The sequence below is a fragment of the Egretta garzetta genome, unplaced genomic scaffold (genome assembly GCF_000687185.1).
Source record: "Egretta garzetta isolate BGI_Z169 unplaced genomic scaffold, ASM68718v1 scaffold81, whole genome shotgun sequence".
NCBI lineage: Eukaryota > Metazoa > Chordata > Aves > Pelecaniformes > Ardeidae > Egretta > Egretta garzetta.
This window is the reverse complement of record NW_009258671.1, coordinates 7172117-7193474: the sequence shown is the minus strand read 5'-3', so window position 1 is coordinate 7193474 and position 21358 is coordinate 7172117. Positions and strand designations below refer to the sequence as shown.

At 43.7% G+C, this 21358-nt stretch overlaps 1 protein-coding gene across 1 annotated transcript in view; it reads right to left on the bottom strand.

Annotated features, from left to right (window-relative positions):
- The window catches only part of PARVG (parvin gamma), a 29247-nt gene extending 8606 nt beyond the window's left edge, over nucleotides 1-20641 (bottom strand). Inside the window, exons 1-11 of the mRNA XM_009648777.2 lie at nucleotides 20493-20641; nucleotides 15035-15136; nucleotides 14480-14544; nucleotides 11292-11394; nucleotides 10072-10212; nucleotides 9525-9640; nucleotides 7499-7554; nucleotides 6574-6596; nucleotides 4556-4617; nucleotides 4372-4440; nucleotides 3095-3196 (exon numbers count right to left, since the gene is read on the bottom strand). Coding sequence (XP_009647072.1) covers nucleotides 3095-3196; nucleotides 4372-4440; nucleotides 4556-4617; nucleotides 6574-6596; nucleotides 7499-7554; nucleotides 9525-9640; nucleotides 10072-10212; nucleotides 11292-11394; nucleotides 14480-14544; nucleotides 15035-15113 — 816 coding nt within the window. The 5' untranslated portion in view covers nucleotides 15114-15136; nucleotides 20493-20641. The remainder of the gene's footprint in view (nucleotides 1-3094; nucleotides 3197-4371; nucleotides 4441-4555; nucleotides 4618-6573; nucleotides 6597-7498; nucleotides 7555-9524; nucleotides 9641-10071; nucleotides 10213-11291; nucleotides 11395-14479; nucleotides 14545-15034; nucleotides 15137-20492) is intronic.
- Between the last annotated feature and the right edge of the window lie 717 nt (nucleotides 20642-21358).

The window sequence follows — 21358 nt, the reverse complement described above, 5'->3', positions numbered from 1 at the left end:
CCACCCCTGTAGCCCCCACTGCTACCAAAATCTTGCCATGCAAACCTAATACAATATACAGTAGTCATGGATGATTTTTTAAAGCAATGTAACATCTCAGTACTAGCTTCTTACAGCTTAAGGGCAGTTGTTTACTTGGCTGGTAATTAGCAAGCTCCCTTCCTCTAATGAAGTAACAAGACCTGAACACGCTTCAGGCTGTCTCTTCACCCACTCAGGCTACTGAGCAATTTATCCTTCAGGAGGCCCACCACAGATGCTGCCACGCTGACAGTAAGCCCGGGGGTCCGCCATGCATAAGCCAGGCAAAAACTGCATGCTCTCAAGTGAAGCAACAGATTTATGTTTTACCTGGCTCTCTGATTTACAAGTAACTGAGACTAATGGTTTGGATTCAGACTCGTTTTCTTCCTCTGATAGTCAGCAGCCAGGAAAGCTTAAGCTCATACGGATCTACACAATTTTCTGATTGGAATGAATAAATCAAATGTTTTCTTAATGAACCTGCATAGATAAAAAGGGTGCATTTCCCTCTCTGTAACGCATATGAGATTTGCAAGGAACAATAACATGCAGATTTCAAAATAAATCTTCCGACAATTACCAAAGAAAGGCAACATAGAAAAATAAGGCATTTTATCCAGCTGCACTTTCAGCCTCAAAAGAGCTGGACAATTCTCTAGGATTTACAACTGGACAGAGGCCAGGACATTTGGGGTATTTCATCTCTGGGCCTGTTTTAGCAAAAGTACCAAGGGCACACAGGGCTTTGATTAGCACAAGAGCCCTCCTCCATCTTCTTCATCTCCTGACTGCAGAAAGCTCACCCCTAATTTCAGCCTAGTTTGTGATTATATTCTTTGTCTCAGAAGACACACCTTTCTATACATATGAGCGCCCAGAGCTGGACATTCTTTAGTTACCTGTAAACCTCGTTTTTTGGTCATGAACACCAAACCTACGAATGTGCAGCACTGTCTTCTTGCACCTGCAGGCAGGTCACCTCCCCAATTTCTTTTTTGCTAGAAGCTTCCCCTGTATCCAACAAAGCCAATGCCAGCCGGCTCCAAGACGGACCTGTGCCCTCCCTGCCCCTTGTATTTTGTTTCTATTTCCTCCTCACTATGACTGCTTCCATCTCAATTTCCTCTCCTTGTGATTCACGAGGTACAGATACCAGCTTCAAACCTTGAGCTTTCAGCTTGAATGAAAGTCAATGCACCGCATCAATCATAACGCTGCATGTGGTTGTCACCACTTTTATAACACAAATGACATGTTTTAAATCTCGGCAAAGGTTACATTTTCATACTTTACTGTACCAATTAGCAGCTAAAATGACAGGGAGTTAGAAAGCACAGGGGAATTGAAAGACGTATTTTATGTACAAATGACAGCTGAACTATGGTCGCTCAATATTTTTAGTTACATTGTCATCCTGCTTTTCATCTTGTAATGAACATCAGAGAGGAAACAAATGGCAAATACCACTTTGGCAAACTGTTCAACAGTAAGTCCAGTACTTGGAAGTAACTTTGCTAAAATGAAATTACTAGGATGTAGAGAGTTGTACTGAACCGGTAACCAGCTTCTCTGAGGCCAGTGACCAGCATGGGCAGGGCAAGACCTAGCAAGTCTGAGCTCTGATTTGTACCTAAAATGTAGGGGTATGCCATTTCTTGAAAGAGATCTGTGAGGCTTGAATAGGGCTGATTCAAAAAGAAAAAAAGAAATTTTAAATTAAAAAAAATATTCATTGACTTCCTCTGAATGAAGTTACTGGAAATGTTAAAAATTTATTTCCAAGTCAATGGACCGGAGCAAACCATTTTGAAAACTGAGTGAAGGAGGAGAAAGGGAAGAAAAACAACTGCAAGGAAATGCTTTGGTTTTGTTTGATTCAACCCTTCAAAATATATTTTCCAGTTCAGAATCATCTTAGGCAAAAAAAATCCAAAATTTTCCTAACACCTTTAACAGTTGTCAACAGATAGCAATGAATTTTTGACAAACTTTGAACCTAGGTCTCCAACAGCTGTGCTTTAACATTTTTAAATGTTTTGATGAAAAGCTCCACGGGACTATTTATTAATTAATACAGGACCTCTGAGATTTTCATTACAAATACATACTGTGCAGGGAGATTGACTGTGGTGAGGTCAGGAATCAGACAAAAGCCTCGTCCATGCATGGAAGCTGGAATGCAAACCACACCAGAGGAGAGGTTCCCTTTTCAGGCTGTTCTCAGGCAAAAAGGATCTGACACGTTCCACCTTCAGAGATGTAACGGAATATAACCCAGGAAAAATAGCTACGGTTTCAAGATTTTCATAGCTATTCAGTGACCCAAATGAAAAATCTCTACCCACACCACAGACAATTTGAAAATATCTCTAATATCTCAGAGTATTTCAGTATCTTGGATCTGTCGAGGCGGCATTTACACCAGCAGCCCAGCATGCACTACATTCTGGCTGATGCCACTTTTTTCTTTTAAAACACTGATGAAATCTGCCTGGTAGAAGTTGAAAAAGGAGTCTGGCTGGGAAGGTTACAGCTCCCTGCCTCGGGGGAAGAAAAGATGTAAATTCTCAAGAGCTTCCTAAGCACAGAGAGGGCTTTCAAAATGTTCTGGTCATGTCTTGATTAAGGTATATTTTTAGGATAGTGTAAGGAAACCTATAGGGATCTGCTATGCAAGAGGTGTCATCCACTTAAAAATGTTGTTTGCAGGACAGGCTTGCAGGAGATAGCATATCAATTCCCTGCCACACAGAGCCTCTGTATTTCACTGGAAGGCTTCAGAAGTATGCATCTGCCTAACAAATGCAAGTGACAATAATTTGCTTCCCATGAGATAATAATTAATTTTGAAGAAGACACCAACCTGTTCCAAGGTATTTTTACAGCACGAAGTGCGTGCATTTGTACTGTCCCAAACCACCATCCTGCAAACACTGTGTGTGCATATGACTTCACAGGCGGCAGCAGCAGCAGTCAAAGCAAGAGGCAGAGCTCTTCGCCAACATACAGAAGCATTAAATACACAAGATGTTCGAAGCCTCAAGCTCTAAGTAATTAAATAACAACCTACCATCTCCGCAGTGCTGGCTGGAGTGAGGAAGAAATCCCTTAAGTTCAGAAAGTAACCCTCCAGTTGTCCAATTAACAGAAGTAAGATAACTCCATCTGCAAACTGGATGAAGAATGATCTGAATATTATTTATTACGTTGGCTTTTAGTAAATTACTCTGATAAATGCCATTCTAGTGATAAAGGAATTTAAATGATAGTCTGGCAAGCAGACAACGTAGTGACTCAGCTCCCTCAGCCCCTTCTACCATGAACTTCATATTTCATTACATAAGGCTCCCAAGTTCACATTAGTAAAAATATGACCTTGTAAAAGGACAGCTATTAAAACAAACTACTCCAGATGTGAAGAGACTTCAGATGACCACAAGCGACAAATGTGTAAAGATAAATAAAAGAAAATTGTGCCTAGTGGCTGAGATTTACAACAGAACAGTTGCAAAACTTCTTTTCTCATGGCTGCCCACTAGGAAAACCCAAAAGAGCACCGGAGCACAGCTCCACTTTTCATCTGCATGGCATAAATCGCAGGGACCGCCACTGCACCGAGGCTTTGAATGCCTGGAGCAAAGCAAAAGCCGTGGGCTGATTTCTCCTGCAGTTATTGCGTGCACATCTGCCAAAGCAGGGAAAGAAAAAGCCACGAGGGACATCCCTGAGCTCATTTCCCACCTCTCGCTCGCTCCCCGGAGAGGCGCCAGGAGGATGCTGTGGCTCTGGCTCTGCACGAGCCGCCCTCCGCCTTCCCTGGAGGCAGCGGCAGAGGAGGAGGGCAGCGGAGGTGCAGTTGTGCCTCTCTTCGCTGGCACCCAGGGAGGCAATCCCGAGGCGCCTAATGAGCACTTCTCTCGGACTCTAAAGCAGCTTGACGTTCAGAGGATGGGGCTTTGAAATGTAATGAAAATGAGGCCTTCCTACCACGAAGCAAATCCAGCATTAAAAATCACTAAGCCCCAGCAATCAACTTGGCTTTCAGTTCGATTGTCAGAACATCTTTATTTCTGTCCCAACAAAAAGAGCATCCACAGGAGTTGGGCAGACTCCGAAAATTACTCCCTGTAGCATTACAAGGGCAGCACTCAATACAAAGCTATATTTTTTCATTACTTACTAACTTCAGCAACTTCAGAGACTGAAGCCTGATATCTTAACGTGAAGCTAGAAATAATTGTTATGTTGCCAAGTTTCAAATTACTACAACAAAAAGGAGGAATCCTAATGATGAAACACCCAAACGGCTGATGAAGCTTGGTTAACATGCAGCTTAGAACAGGCTACCTGAGATTCGATGTCTTTCACAGTTAGTCCTAATTTTCCAACATGCTGGTTGACAAATTGCACAAATACCTAAAGAAAACAGAAGAGGAGGAGAGGGTGGAAGAAAAGATAACTTTTTTTCAGTGAAGTCATGCATTATGTGTCACCTTACAAATGTTGATGTCTATTAAAAAAAGTAAATTACCTTTTTTACAGCATCCAGTTTATCTGGAGCACGGCTAAATAATTCATCAAAGGCATCATCTTCTGCATCAAAACAATGTTAATAGGTATTATTTGGAATAACTGTCAGATCAGAGGTTTAGAGTGGCTCAAAGGTGTTCACTCCTTCTAAGCCAAGGAAGAAAAGAGTCATAGAGAGGCAGGGAAAGATCCTGCTTCTGTGTTGACCAGAGGACAGGGTGACGGGCTTCCCTTCAACCTGACCACATCAGAGAAAACAATTTACTTCATTCGGCTCTGCAATTTTTGCCTGCAGAGGTTCTCAAGATTTGCGCTTCCACCAGTCTGAGCAATGGCTAAGTTTTGCATCTCTACAGTTTATCCCTTTCCAGTTATGGGTTTTTTTCAACCCTGAACCTCTGGGATAAAATATTGTAAGCAGAGGAGAAGAGCTATACATTTTACTGCTCTTCCCCAATAGAAACGCCAGTTACATCAAATTTGCAGAAAAACAGCCCCCTTCCTTCAAAACCCCACAAACTATATATTGGGGTTGGAGACACTGCCCTTCCTCTGAAAATTCACAGACCTCAAAGGTGACCAGTGCTGCCATCCACTTTAAAGGCAGGCACCGAGCCGTGCCAGCAGCACTGCACCGGAGAACTAGCACGAGTTTAAAGATTTCCAAGGAAATGGGATTCATCAAAGTCTCTGTGAAAGCCCACCCTCACCTCCATTTTCTGCCCAGGTTTAGCGAGAGCCAGATACATCTCCTCACGGTAATCCGGCCACAAGGCTGCTCTGGTTCAAGCACAATCAAAGCATTTGAAACACCCTTGAAAATCAAGGGCGCTCTGGCAGCATAACTAAATGGTGAAACCAGTTTCTACCGAGCAGGAAAGCAAAGGCAGCTTCTTTGCTTAAGGAAGATTCCTCCCAAAAGCCAGCAACAGAGAAGCCTCCACTATGAAAGGGTTTCCTCGGGCTTCTCTCTTCTCCCTGTTAGGGGCTTGCTGCAGGAGCAATGGCAGGGAATAGGTGAATCCATCAAACAAATCACTGAGCGACCGTCTGAAACCTGCAACGGTCTCACAAACTGGAGAGCCCTCTTCTGGAGCCACGCTTCGGGATTTCTCTCTTTGTTAAGCAAGCTGTGTTAAAAATAGAGAGAGGCAGCATTTTGAAGAGCAAATGGCAGATTTCTCTTTCCAGCAGAATCACCCCACTGGAAAAAACACCTAATTATAGGGTTTTTTTCATAATTTCAGCCCACACTAGAGGCCACTCAGTGGAATAAGTGATAAATATGTATTAAATTATATAGTTTGCACCTCTGCAAAGGATGAAACCACTAACATAAAGGGCACAGCAGAGAATTAAAACGGTTGCCTTGATTCACTGGGGATGCAACGTGCTCCTTTGCAGCAAGGAAGAGCAGCTCACGCTGAAGCCTGAGCAGCACCCAGACCTTCTGCAGGCTCTGCACACGGGAACGTTTTTCACCCCAAGTGTTTCACAGCCCTCAAAAGCCCTGAGGGTAAAATCTCAGCAGGCATTGGTTTTACTCAGCTGCTGTCCATAATCGAGCACCAGTAGACTTCAAAATGTCCTTTGCAAACTGCAGAAAGGAAACTACACTGAAACTGGTAGGAACAACAAGCACAATCCTCAAGCCATTACGCTCTTAACTAATTCCAACAGTGAATGAGGTCCATGCATAAATCCAGGACATACTTTGTCCCCCAGCCAGGTCTTTACCGTTGGGTTATCAACCCACGGTATCATTCCTTGCCTCCCCTCCCATTTGTTGCCTGTAGCCCTTGGGCAAAGTGACCGTCCAATGCCCAAACTATACTGTGTTGATACGAACACAGATTAACAGAAGACATTTGGAGAACAAGACTAGGGGAAATCCATGAGTCTCCATTAACTCTGGGGGTGGGAGCACACTGATTTTATCATGAGGTAAAAATGGATCAGAATGTGGTGCATAACAGCACGTAACAGCGAAACACTGAACTTGGCAATGCCAGTACTTACTTGACTGTGCTTCTAAATTCTCTCTAAAAGTGCAATAAAAAAAAGAATTAGAAAAAGCATTCAGCAGAACTAATCTTATTCATAAGCAAAGCTCATCTGGGCCATTAGCTGTCTTGTAAAGCAGGAGATACAGTACAAGGTGCCATTAACTTTATGTCAGGGTAACTTTCCAACAGACATTTTTAAGTACAGTGTATATCTGTATAGGCTCTTGGAAGTATATGAGATTTTAACTGGCCCACAGTCTGACGAATATTTATTTTATAAGATCAATCCGTAATACCGTCTTCCAATAAGCTGCTCATGATACTAGAATTTGAAGGTGTTCTAGCATATAAAAGATGACAGTGGGAAAATCTGTTTCTAGTGCCTAGGATGATGTCCGTATTTTCTCAGTTTATAAATGGTATTCTATTACTTAACTCCTTTAATAACGACAGCACCTAACAAATTCAGCAAGCTCAAACTGAAGAACTGCCTCCTTTCTCTCTGTTTAACGACACAAGAGCAATAAATTGCTAGTAGATTTAAAGCACTATGGCTTCACAAAATTTCCAGTTTAGTCTGGGACAGGTGAATTTACAGTACTGGATTTTTATCATTGTATTTGTTATTGTATTCCATGGCAACGACAAACACTAAGCCTCAGAAATAGTCATACATGTTATTTTAGAGAATTTTATACAAAGTATAAAGCAGAAGGGTATTATATACCATAACATCCAATTGGGGGGGCAGGGGGAGGGGAAGAAAAAAAAATTTAAAAAAAGAAAGAAATCAGAGAAACAGTTCACATGCATATGCATGCCTGGGTTTATGCTTTTTGTCATCATCATGATCCCAGCTATTTTTTTCTAAGAGGGAAAACACCCACAATATTTCCTTTCTGATTGACAGTGTAAAAACCAGATATATCCCCTCTTACTTGTTTTCTGTGATATATTCCATCGCACTTGACGTCTTTAATCCTCTGGAGGTGTTCTGTTAAAAAGACAATAAATATTTTTGGGTTTGTTACGCAAAAAAAAAAAATAATTTGAAAGCATTAATGAGGCTTTCACGAACCGTTTGCTGCCTTAAACAATTACCAGGGGCATTTATTCAAAAAGTCCGGTACAGGCACTTCGGGAGGTTGCTGTTCCCTTCTGCTCTCTTCACTCTTCAACCAGCAATGAGCTGCTTCCCCATCAGAGGAAGCCAAAGGAGAAGCATGTGGTCCTTCAGCTGGTGAAGTTCAGAGGCTGGCACATTCTCCTGGAGACTTGATGAATCCATCAAGCTGCTTTGGGCAGGCAGCGATTTCCCTGCACACCTCATGGCATTAAGGACTCCTCAGTTTTACAGCACTGGAGGTGGTCACCTCTGCCATACAGTAATCTCACAGCATGGCCTACTACCCATCGATGAATTCTCCCTGCAGAGGACTTAGGTTTTGTAGGTTGCTAAGATTTAGGCTGACGGTTCTTACTATTTCTGAAGCCTTTTGGGATCTTTGCTTGTGTCCTTGTACCTTTTTGCCTCTGCGTAGATCTTAGTACTCCACATAGCATCAAAAAACCAGTGCTTCAACCCAACTGACAGTCTGAAGAGATAGGAGAGGGTGGGCATGCCTGCTGCTTCATCCAGGCACCTGGCAAACGTCTCTTATCACAGAGAAATCCTTGGTGTTTGCCACTCTCCCCTTTTAGGCAGTGAAAAACACCCTCTGTTTACACACTGAGCCAACTCCTTGGAGTGAACTCATTGCTGAAGAGAAGCACACCCAGCCCCCCTGGGCAAAGGCAGGTCCTTCCTGCAGGTGCATGTCGCAGAAAGGCCAGGCCTTCTCTGGTTTCTTTTGGGCTTCCTCAACATTTCCCCCTCTTCCAAGCCTGTGCATTCACGGGCTTTCCTCACTTTTGACCTAATGACTGACATTCCCAACAGGGACATTAATTTCTCCTGCAGGGAATCAGCTCACTACCACAACCCCGTTATCTCCATTGCCACTCCTCTCTCAGGGTTCACAGCCCTTTCCGAAGCCGTGGTTTCACAGATAATCCCTCCCAATTTCCACACAGCTGAGGCACTCACAGCCCCCTAAGGCACTCGATGGAGGGTTGCTTTGCTCGCAGTCTGGGCTGTCACTGGCGGTGGGCAGCATTGTGCAGTTTAGACTCCCATTAGATACCAGAGGGACCACCACTCCTCTGCTGAAGCGCTTGCCTGGGATGGGGCCACAGGAGCTACCTTTGCAGAACCAAGCCCCAGAAAAAGCTGTCCCTCCAGGACACTTTTAAACCTCCCAAAGCAACATGCATAGCTCAAGGACATGCTTCCTTTCAGCTCCAGTTATGATTCTTCAAAGAGGGAAGAGCACTAGGTCATGCCATACAGACCGTGTGCTGGGCTCCCAACACCACTGAATTGCAACCCCTCTGTTAAAACCGTAACACAGCAGTGCTCGTTTTTGCAATTATATCTCAAATCGTTGGATATTTGCCACTGGTTCTCCTAAAGACCCAGAGTTGACTTTAACAAAATAGAGGAAGAAAGCACGTAGATCCCAACTTGCAGAGAAAAATACCAAAATGTGACCCCAGTGGAGGAGGAGTAAAAACTCCTTAGTATTAAACCAGTGTCACAATTTATGAGTGCAGGCTTCTATTTTAAAACAGAGATAGTAGCAGCAGAATCTCTTCATTTTCTTCTTTACAGAGATCAACAGCTGTTTTCAGTTTGGACCATTCCTTTTTTTGATCAAGGAAAAAAACCAGCATAGTGTTTCTAACCTGTTAAAGATACCGCATCTGAACTGAGCCCAGCAAACTCTGAAATTAAAAGGCACGGTTCACAGAAAATACAAGTATCTCTTTCACAGCTACACAGATATTTCTCCCCAATTCTAACCAAACTAACTCTGGTGAAAGGTCTCTAGGATCTACTGTAAGAAATATTAAAACTGCAATTACCTCAATAGTGATTGTTTCCACTTGAACATTTGGAGGCATGGCCAGGTTGGGTTGGAAGTGCTTTGCTATTGCAACCAGGAGATGCAGTGTGCTCAGTAAGTCCTTTGTCAAGATAGCTATTTCATGTAAAGAAAGAAAACAACGTTTAGCGTGAAAAACAAGTAGATGTCACCCTAATATCCTAAATTTTCCTCGTGCAGAGGATCCCAAAGTCACGGAGGGCCATAACACAGGTGAGACAGCAGATTGGGGTTTATATAAGATCACAGTTCAGCAATATCCTTAAGCAAAGGACCTTAAAAGTCCTTTTAGTGGGACATACACACAGATGCTGAGGGCTGTCAAGTGGTCCATAAGCCACACACTTAGAGGATGCAGCTTGCATGACCCAGTCAGGGTCAGATATTCCCATCTCACTTGTGATTCAACTAGTAATTGAAAACAGGTTGTTTAATTACTGTTCTGGCACCCCTTTGCCTCATAGCAGCCTTATCGCAGAGGAAGCCTCGTGATGGATAATTTTCTCCGATTTCACTTCTCCACCTACATTCCACACTCCATTTCAGCTGACTTTCTTCCAGTTGCAAACACTTAGCCACAGCTTCCAGAATCACAGAGAGTTTCTGTCGCTGTTTTTTTTCTGTTAATGCAATCTTGTCAACATCCAGCTTGAGAGATCCTAGGTTTTCTTTAACAGGGAGTCCATATGAAGAAGGATGTATTTTAACACCACCACAGGAAAAAAATAAAAATAAATCAGAAACAGAAGAAGACAACAAAGCACACAGTCTTGTTTTAAATGTTCAATACCACTTAATAGCTTCCACAGACCCACATCCTATCGCTATATGCCTTGTTAAACTCCCACACTCTCTGAAAGCCTCAGTAAAATCAGTGCAGCTCTGCAAAAGGGGGAGGACTCAAGTCACTCCTTGCAGCATCACCCCCCAACCCTAGCACTCCACATTCCTCCCTTTCCTACTGGCAGCTACAGGAATCCAACGAGTGAATCTTTCCTGTAGACAGTGCACAAAGGTGATATCAACTCCAATATATAGAAGAAATCCCAGCTCATTACTCAGGCAAGTAAACGATGAAAATAAGCCAATCCTATTCATGCTGCTGTCCTCAGCCTTGCTGAAAAGGAGATATGATTTGAAAGACATCCCCCAAAGAGAGTGACAGGGGAAAGACAAATGAGGTAGGGACAGGAGAGATGGAGAAATAAAAATGGACCAACAGGCTCTTCCAAGAGGTCACATCTTTATACAAGCACCTTGCAGTGTAGAGAGCCTCTCAGATTTTCATCAGTTCCAGTTCCAGTCCAGTGCTTTAGACCTAGAACTGTTTGGTTTGTTGGTTTGGTTTTGTTTTTTTTTTTAAAGCAGGAAAACGTATAAATTATAGTGCTGATTCCATCCGATGTTTCTGGTAGCATCACAAGCCACCTTTGTGCTCCGGACTTACGAAGCTTTCCTTCTCTTCAGAGGCACTGTAATTTCACACTTCAAAGTTAACCTTTTTATTATGTTAACTAGCAGCTAAAAAGACTTTCTTAGAAGAAAAATAATTATACAAAAACAATAGCAGATCTTCAGGCACTTGTTCAGAATTGCAGTTATGACGGATGGTTCACAGTGCCCTTCTCTGATAGGGAGACACGAGACTCCAGCAGATCGCTGCTATCGTGATTTTGTGAGGTTTATTCTTTGATCTGGAAGTTCCCCCATGACGTGTTTGCGAGCTAAGCTCAAAGCAGCAGCTTACCCAAGAGATGATGAAGTACCAGCCCATCATACAGATCTTCTTCCAGACTTTTAACGACAATGTGTTCCTCTTTCAGAGTTGCGTTGATCCAGTCAATCAATAACTGTGGAGGGAAACAAAGCAGCGGGCAATTATGTTCTTGTTGTTCAGACAGCACAGCGCTCAGCGCTACATTGCATTTCAGCTTTCTCTTTAGTCCCTTATCTCACATCTTGGTTTGCTTTCAAACCCCACTTCCTCTGCGCTTTTTGGTTTGTTTTTTTTTAAAGGGAAGTTACGTATCAGTTAGTTCTCCCTAATAACACAGGGCTCATTGGCCAGTTTGGGGCAAATTTTCAAGTGAGACCGACATCTCACAAGTCATATTCCTATGAATTTTGTAGAAATAGCCACACAGGTGTAGAGATACAGCCTGTTCCCACCTCCACCGGGGAAAAGGCCGCAGAGTACCCTTCCCAAGCCCTGCCTTTATTAGACATCAGAGAATTCACGCATGAATTCAACCGACAGAGAGAAGTTTGTAAGGAAAGAGGCTTCACTCACTCTGTTGGCTGTTTCTTGTAGTCACCCATGCTACCAGCGCTCCTCCCTTTCCTATCCTATTTTTGTTTTCCTTTTCTTTCTGCAATTTTATACTAATCTGTCTCCAAATACCTTTTTTTTTTTTTTGCAAGGGGGGGGAGGAGTGTTTTGTTTATTTCATTTCCTTATGTGGCAGTCCTTCCATCGCCCTTTCCCATATCCTTCCTGCCTTCACAAGGGGACATGGACCAGGAAGCCAAGGGCTGGCTACAGCTGGAAAGGAGCCACATTCTCAGTTACATCCCTTGGGCCCCGTAGCCCCTTCCTTGAGCACTGAGCTCCTAAAGAGGAGACCAAAGGAGCTCTGGAGCGTTTCCCCAAGCACGTGTTTTATCCACATATGTTAGTAAAAAGGGAAGACGACCTGCTGAAGCAGAACTGAAGAGCAGTAGCCCCAGCTGGCTGTTAATGAGAACCTCTCAAAAGAGGGATGGGTATTGCTCATATTGCTATTATTGCTACAAGTGAGTGTCTGGACTTTGCTGTGTGGATAATATTCTCCTCACTCGCTGTAAACAGACGAGAAAATTCATAGCAGATCCCTGTATGTTAGCCAACATCAACAAAAATGTGAAAAGCAGTTTGGAAAAAAAAAATAAATTCTCTGAGATGCTTGAAACCGCACAAGAAACAAAAAATGCCTGGCGCCGTCACTTGCCTGAACTGAGAAGCTCTCAACGTGTTTGTAATATACTTACTTCCTCAGCTAAGAATTACCAATCATTTTCTAGAGGAGAAAGCTGTGCTTCTCAGCTAATCCTTGCAGGTTAAGACCTGGCGATGCTTTAGATGCGCGAGGGATAGAGCGGTACCTCAAACATAACAATACAACCAGAGGGAAGTCAAAGAAGCAGAAAGTGCTGCTGACTACAGATCTGCAAGATCCCTCGTTTGCATCCTCGGCTCCAAGCGGCCACGTCCGCAGCCTGCGCCTCACACAGCCCTCGCTTTCGGTCCGGCTGTGGCGGCCCCACTCAGCTGCAGAGCAGAGAGTTGTGTCTAAAAATGAAGGAATAGGGCAAGGAGAAAAGGAATAATTCAAGAAGCTTTCTCCTGGCTTCCAGATGTAACCATCTTCCCTTTTACATACGGTTTGGTATTTATAGTAACTACAGTGAGCTGTTCCACATTCCCTACTTCCCCAAAGCCATCTCAACATGAAAATGGAGTGGAACCGAGTCTTTCTCCCAAGCAAGTTTCTTTGCTTCCCTTATTCTTCCATTGAAGATATCTCCCCATCCCCCTCTCCTCCCCAACCTCTTCTCTAGAGGAGCCATGAACTCTTTTGATCAAGCAGGCAATCGGTGGCACCAACGGGCACCCAGACGATTGCGGCCCTTGGGACCCAATTTCCACCTCCTCCTCGTGAACCAAAGAAAAGAAATCAGGCAGTGAAGAACATTGTTTCAGGAGTCTCTGACAGGAAATGGATTAAGCACTGAAGCTCACAGAAATCTTCATAAACTGAGGAAAGCTCTTCATTTTTGGCAGTCTGGAAAGAACAAATTCAGTGTCTCCGTAGACAACATAATTGCATTTTGCAGCACCACCTTTCAGATTTTCTCTTTTGTATAAAAACATTATGAAAGCCTGACACAAAAATTAAATCTTTTGGATCAAATGTGCATGAAGGTTTAAAAAAAGATAATATAGAGATACACATATTTATGGATTTATGAATGCCATATAATAATGCATATCAGCACGTAGCTTAAGCTGGTTTTCAGAATATTCATAACAGTTTTAGTATCTCTGGTGCTGGTCTCAAGAGACACACACCACTTTTCTTCCAAGAAATTTCAGTATGCTAGCCTTCCCCTGGGCTGTGCCATCAGAGAAACACAGTGATTCAATGCACGGGGGAGATTCTCAAAATTACTTGGAAATAAAGTACTTTCCCGTGAAATAGGATTCATCCTTCACAGTTACCTCAAGCAGACAATGTGTCATGCAGCAACTCGAAAGCTTTTCTCCTGACTGCCCGTGGTGACCTGCATACCCCTTCATCCCTTCTCCCTCCTCTGTGCCACCCTCGGCAGGCTGCTCCACAGCCGAGCCAGCTGCTGCTGGCGACTGGCAGACAGGAGGCAGAAGACAAGACGTCGACTGCTGCAAATCAGCGCAGCAATCCTAAAACTTGTTATCGTGGGATCAGGACAGCAAACTTGCATGTATCTGAATATCTATCTTCAGCCACAGCAAAGGCTCATGTGGTTTTGCTTTCAAGCATGGTCCGCTGTTCCAGATGGATTCTCTGTGCTATTACAAATGAAGGAGCAACTGGGTACTTCTGATGTGACTCATCCGCATGTCCCAAGTTAGGAGAGGTATCATACAAGAAGAAATTCAGCTTCTAAATCTATGCTCCACTTTACACACAGCAGTGACCACTCTTGGGTGATGCAGGCATTTGAAGCTTGGTCCTGTACAACCCCAGCCACTCCGGCACTATGCTTAAGCAAAAGTTTACTTGTGTGGAGCCCAAGTGCCAAAAGCAGAACTCTAGTAGAGAGTGGGGGGACTGAGGCCAAAAGGCTGGGTAATTTACAAGGCTGAGCAGTAAGACAACAGGTTAAAACAAGTTGAGGTTGTAAAAGAAACGGTACCAGTTTTAATTCTTCCAATTTGGGATTGTTGCTTGAAGTCGGTTTTATGAATTTCTTCTTCTCACCTACGAAAGGAAGCAGACAAGAGCCATTACAATTATCAGATATGACTAATGCAAGTTTGCTGTAAAATAATATTACCCAATATTGCTAATTGCCATATGTAGAAACACTGTCATTTCTTTATTTTAACTGATTCCTTATGCGCAAGTGGTGTATCAGACTATTAAGACTGCTGTTGGAAATGACGTTTCAATGTAGTTTAAATCAGTAAGACCTAGACAGACAATTCTGGAAAGAGGAAAACAGACTTGGTCAGATCCTTATGTGTGCAATTTAAATTTCAGTTAAAGAATCAGCTAGAATTTGTGCTGCTTCTTCATGATCTGCCTCTAGAGAGTCAGCAGCCAAACTGCACACACGGAGCTTGCTTACTGCTGATAAAACCATAGGACCACTGCTGAAAAACACAAATCATTTGTATGGCACATTTTCTGCTTAGTTCTTTAGGTCATTGCTTGGACCTTTTTCTGTTCTGGTTCATAAAGTACATACCTTGAGCGATGACATTCTCAGCTAGGAACTGATTAAGTCCAGCAGGCTGGGTAAACACATTTAAAAAGTCTGGATCCATTGTCTTTTCTCACTCCTGGTAAACTGGTAAAAAATATGGGGGGAAAGAAACATGGGTAAGGGCATCTAAAGATCAAAATTAGCGCTAAGAAGAAAACAAACAAACCGAAGGGGTTTTTTTCAGTTCCTATTTCATGACTGGTGGATTGCTTTTTAAAAAAAAAAAATAATCTGAGAATGGTTTTAAATGTGTGAAAAGAAAAAGAAGTTAGAAAGAACCTGCCTTTTTTCTATTAGTCATCAAAACATAGGGGAAAAGCCCTAAAGTACTAAAACTTGCCTTATTTCCATCTAATTCTGTTTCATCTGAATTACATTAGTAAAATCCCATTTCAACTGAAATGAAAGAAACTAGGTATCGATGGATTTCTACTATTAAAATGACCAACACTTAAGTATCAAATCCAGAATACAGCAGTTAAATTACTGGGACAAGCTTATAAATATAAGCAGTTTCCTTTCTTAGACCCACTGGTTTAGCTGTGGGGAAGCAATGACATGTTTCTGGATAGGCAATCCCATCTTCATGTTAGATTAAGTTGCATGGCTTGTCAAAGATTTTTTTATTATTATTATTTTAAACACAGATTGGAGAATGACGTTCCCAACCCAGATGGTTGGGTCCTCGAATGAAAGCAGAATGACAGTGCACAATACAGAGGTGAAAGTACCTTGTGGACAAACACAAAGTCATAGGCGAGGTTTTCCAAAACAGTTAGGAGTCGTGCTGGAGGACAAGCAGAAGTCAGAGAAAGGAACGGGGCTGCTGGAGCTGGGTGGAGAGGCTGCATAGCCATCCATATGTGCTGTCCCACCCAACAGCCACCCGCAGCCAAAGTTCATCACCGTTACCAGCAACCACCTATGAGTAAGAGGCTGGCAATGTGTCTTCCACTCTTCTAGAAGCCGTGACTCAAACCACAGTGCAAGCAGAGGTGAGTCTGATTTTTTACCCACGGGTACATAAGGCTGTGCTGCACTGCCTATACAGACAACACAAAAGATAGAGCCAGGCTCTAAGGGCAGCTTAGGGAATGTTCAGTTTTAAGCGCTTGCTTTTGCAGTCTTAACGTTCATGCAAAGGTCTTCAGTCAAGTCCACAAGACTAAGAGAATGAGAATTCTTGAGCTTGGCAAGGACTAAAAAGTCAATAAAAAATTACAGGTAGTAGAAACTGAACAATCTCTTTTACAAACTGTATTCTGATGCAATAAGTAGGATAGCTCTTTATTAAACCAAATGTACATTGATTTAAGTGAGAGAAAGCAGAGTTGTATACTGCAACTGTACAGATGAATGGTTGTCTGCAGAGGTGAAAGGAACTACAGAAGGATCACAGCTCTGAGCCCTGGACAATCACGGCAGTGTATGGTTTGTGTCATGGCAGCGTCTGTAGGAGCACGAGCGAGAGATCTCCTCTTTCCCAACAGCCCTAAAATGTATGAAATCCAGAGCAGAGAAGACAACAGTATGGTGACCAGGAAGAGTTTCTACGCTCCTCTGAATCATCAAATCCCAGCTGCTGCCGGACACCGGGTACCCACCGGGATGGACTGCTGCTCTGCTCCCTAACTGGGAGCGCTACCTGCTTGTGGAGGGGAAACACTCTCCCTTCTGTCTCAGGTTCAGTGCTGCAGGGCCGCTGTAGGAGAGGGGAGATGCCCCATGTCAGAGGTTCACTCAGGAGAGGACTCGTACTGACTACCGGAGATGTCTGTATTAGAAGCCCCATCTCTCAAGGCTCCCTCTGTAATCAGCAGATATGGACAGGCACTTTTAAAGAGCAATCCAGAGCACGTAAACCAGAGTCTTGCCCCGATTTTCATTTTTCAGTTACCTCCTTCATTCTGTTACTAAAAAGACAGTCTCAGCTGCTATCGCAGGTGCCTGAAGCGAGGTGCCACGAGGACCCAGCCCTACAGGCCCAGTAGAGCAAGAGAGTTGTTGCGAGTGCTGTTGCGTGCTGCCCATAGAAGACCTCCAGAGTGACCCTTCTCTCTTGGGTAACTTTATATGCCAAACACCACGAACAAGTATTTTAACACGGATTTTGCCAAGCCAAGAATATTGGTAGGAAATAGCGATTGGATGCTTTTGCACATCAGCCTGTGTGCTGGTTTTGGCTGGGATAATTTTCTTCATAGTAGCTCATATGTGGCTATGTTTGGGATTTGTACTGAAAACAATGTTGATAACACAGAGATGTTTTCATTACCGCTGAGCAGTGCTCACATAGAGTCAAGGCCGTTTCTGCTCCTCACCCCATCCCAGCAGCAAGTGGGCTGGGGGTGCACAAGAAGCTGGGATGGGGGCACAGCTGGGACAGCTGACCCCAACTGGCCAAAGGGATATACCATACCATAGGACGTCATGCTCAGCATATCAAGCTGGGGGAAGAAGGAGGAAGGTGGGGACATTAAGAGTGATGGCGTTTGTCTGCCCAAGTAACCGTTAGGCGTGATGGAGCCCTGCTTTCCTGGAGATGGCTGAACACTGCCTGCCCATGGGAAGTAGGGAATGAATTCCTTGGTTTGCTTTGCTTGTGCGCATGGCTTTTGCTTTACCTGTTAAACTGTCTTTATCTCAACCCACGAGTTTTCTCACTTTTACTCTTCCAATTCTCTCCCCCATCCCACCGGGGGGGAGTGAGCGAGCGGCTGCGTGGTGCTGAGTTGCCAGCTGGGGTTAAACCACGACAGTCTGGTAAAACAAATCAGGTATGAAATTGCCAGCAAGCCACGAGGGGAAAGGGTCGCGAGAGAATTAGTTTCATTGTGGTGGCTGCAAAACTGAATGCTGCCTCTAAAAAGGTGCTTGGTAAAGTAAGAAAGGAGAAATTGATCATTTAGTGCCTGAGGAACAACTGAACCATCTGAGATAAGACTGCCCAGATTAAATTAACTGAGGGAGAAAAGTTAATTAATACAGAGCAACCTAAAGACAACTTACTTTTAAATTAGGTTTCTGACGGCTGTTATGCCTTGGGAAGTTCTGCTTGTAAGTCTTCTGTAACCGTCTGTGTAAACCACAACTTACATGAACTCAGCTCTGCTGCGATGCTCAACGTGTGTATGTCTTATTTCCTTTCCCTATTGACACACCAAAGGGATGTGTACTGCCTGCCGCATCCTTGGTTTCTGTTTGGCCAAGGAACCCAAACATCAAAAGCCACTCTTTAAAATTTGGAAGACTATAAGCAAAGGCCTGAAATTTAGAATTTGCAATAGCCTAAGTTATTATCATTTAAGGCCTCAGTCCTGCGTGTCCCACTCAAGAGTGTTAAAACTGCTACACTGGGTAAGACTAGCTTGCCTAGTATCCAGTCCCTTACAGTACCCAAAAGCTGAAGCGGGGGGGGGGGGGGGAAACAAACAGAGCAAGCACATACAGATACTTCCCTAAAACCCTTCAACAGCCAGCAGCTCAGCCTTCTTAAATCAAAACTGGAGTCCTGGTAATTAGCAGCTGTCAAGGCATTTGCTTCCCTTGAACTTCCCATTCACCCCTTGAGTCTCCCACCATCCAGCAGGGAGGAGCCGAAGAGCGTGGCTTTACCTTGGGTGAAGCACCAGCTCCTATTGCCTGCTCCGACCTGCTGCCTGCCAGCTCTCCTGAAGCTCCCCACTACACACAGTGCAAAGGAGACCAACGGGTTCACATTCCTCACGTCACCGCTTTACTACTCCGTGTTACTACTGTGTTACTATCCCACACCCTCACCAAGTCACCTCTTTCAGAAACTGAGGAAGCACAACCTGCATCTTAGTTGTCCTGCACAGGGAAACCACTCAGTACTACCTTTGATCACCCCAGTCACCCTTTTCTGAACTCTCTCCAGCACGATCACATCCTTTTTGAAGCACTGGGAACCAGACCTGCACAGATTTTGGGAGGAGAACTGCAGCGTTCGCTGCGTTGTTCTGCATACCTCTTCGCCTAATGCCCTTTTTGCTTTTTTGATCACACTGAGCACTGAGCTAACACTTTAATGGAACTACCTATTATATCCCCAAGACATTATTCCTAAATAGCAATGCTCCACTCAGAGTCCATCATTCGGGATGCAATGGAGCACCGGTATTGGTTTTTCCTCCATGTGTTTCACCTCACATTTATCAGCATTTATCAGCCATTTCGGAGCCTGAGAACTGCAGCTCCTTACCATTTAATAGACTCATTGCTTTTTACTAATAATTAGCATTCATGAGCAGTCCTCCATGTGGCAAGCTGTGCTTCTGAGAGGTTTGGTCCTAGACAGCAGCCTTTCAAAGGATAACATACTGCAGAAACAACATAAAATGGAGCATGACTGGGTTTGGACAACTTCTTGGGGTTAGCTATTTCATGAGAAATAGGAAAGGATGGAAGACTTGGTTCTCACATGCAAGCTTCCATGTTTGCTGCAACCAACCTCTGCAGCCCATCACTCAAATTTGCTGTCCAGAGCCGTGACTGACATGCTGGTTTTTTCCAGCCTCCATCCTCCTGCACGCGTTATTTATCAGTACTGGGAGAAGAGATCATTGTAGGAGGCAACCGCTTGAATACTGATTGTAAAGGCATTTCATGATGACATTTTTAAATAAAGTTGAGGTTTAATTATTGACTAATCAAACAAAATGGCATAATTTGGTCCTTCATTCTCTGAGAACATCATAGATATACAGGCGTGTCTGTTTTAAAGTCAAGAGGTGTTTTATTTCTCCTGTGCCACCCGCCGAGACAGCCAACAAGTGAATTTTTCTCAGGCCTAGAGCTAGGCTATTGCACAACGTTGCAATGCCACAACTACCGGTAAAAGAGCTAATTCTCTGTTTGGGTCAGATCAGCTCACTTTTCCTCGCCGAGTCTTCACGCAGTCTGGCTCCCAGACTTCCCTGATATACGATATAAAGCGTTAATGAGCTACCAGCAAGCAGTCTCTGGCATACAAACTAGCTGTATGATATCCACAAGGCACTTACCAGCGTTACCACATTGTTTCAACTGCTTTATTTCCTGTTTGAAAAGACAAAAGCCCTACTCCGCATTAGCTCAAACGCATTTCCTAGGAACAGTTGTCTAAATAGATCACACAAAGGAGGGAACAAAAACCAAGTGGGAATGTTAATGTTAATAGTAATAGTTCTGCCTTCACAAAACCAGAATTAAAAACTAAGTAAGAAAAAAAAAAAAAGAGAATACGTATTGTGTGCCCAGTCCAAAACTTACTTTTACTTCCTCGTTTAGTACCAGACCTTTCAAGAGCCGTATTTGCTCATTAGCATCAGAAGAGATGTCGACTTAGCAAGAACAATACATGTGGACACAGAAAATCTTAGTTGAAAAAAAAAAAAAAATTTAAAAAAGCACCCACAAGCATCCCTTTTCCCAAACTTACTATTCTCTCCTTTAGGAATTCTCCAGCAGCTCTTCCAAGATGTTCTCACAGCAAGCACAATGAGATTTATGGGGAGAGGGGACTGACCCCCAGGTTCGGAGCGTCCTGCCCCGAAGCTGCAGCCTCCCATGCGGGGCAGCGGGAGGCACGCGGCGTATGCAGGGGGGAAGTTGCGCCGCACGGTACTGACTACTCTTAAAAAACGAAACTACAGTCGTATCCGGAACGTAATTGTCTATGTGCTTGGTCCCTGCTGAAGACTAAAATAAACAGAACTACAAATGCAGGAAACATGGAACTCCTCAGCTCCTGAAATACCAGAAAGTAGTAGAAAGACACGATCATTCTTCCACGGTACGGCACAGCACGGCTGCTTGCCAGGCTGCGTCTTTGGGGTGACTCAGAGTGCACTTTTTCTTTGAATGTCATAGTAAAGCAGCCAACAACAGACAGAATCATCGTGCTGCATCACACCTTTTACTCACGGTCCTTCAAGCATTTTATAAAGCAAGTCACCACTACCCTACCTACGTGGTAGAAGGAGAAACCTAGGCAGGAGGAGATTAACTCATCCTTAAGAGAGCCAGTTAGCCACACCAGGGCCCAAAACGTTTATCTATCTGAGACAAGAGTTACCTCCAGCAGGCAATGCTGCTGCTTTTCCTTCCCTTTTCCATCATTGATTAAAGAGGGAAAGCTCCCTACAGCAATGACCTCCCCTGGACATTTCCTTCAGGTACCAGTTACATTCCTTAAATCTTCCGGAAAGCAAAAGCAACTCTGCAGTCCTCTGTGAAACCCCTGAATGTGACGGCAGCCAACCACATTAATTAAGCTGGTCTGGTTTAACGCTGTTAAGGGACCGA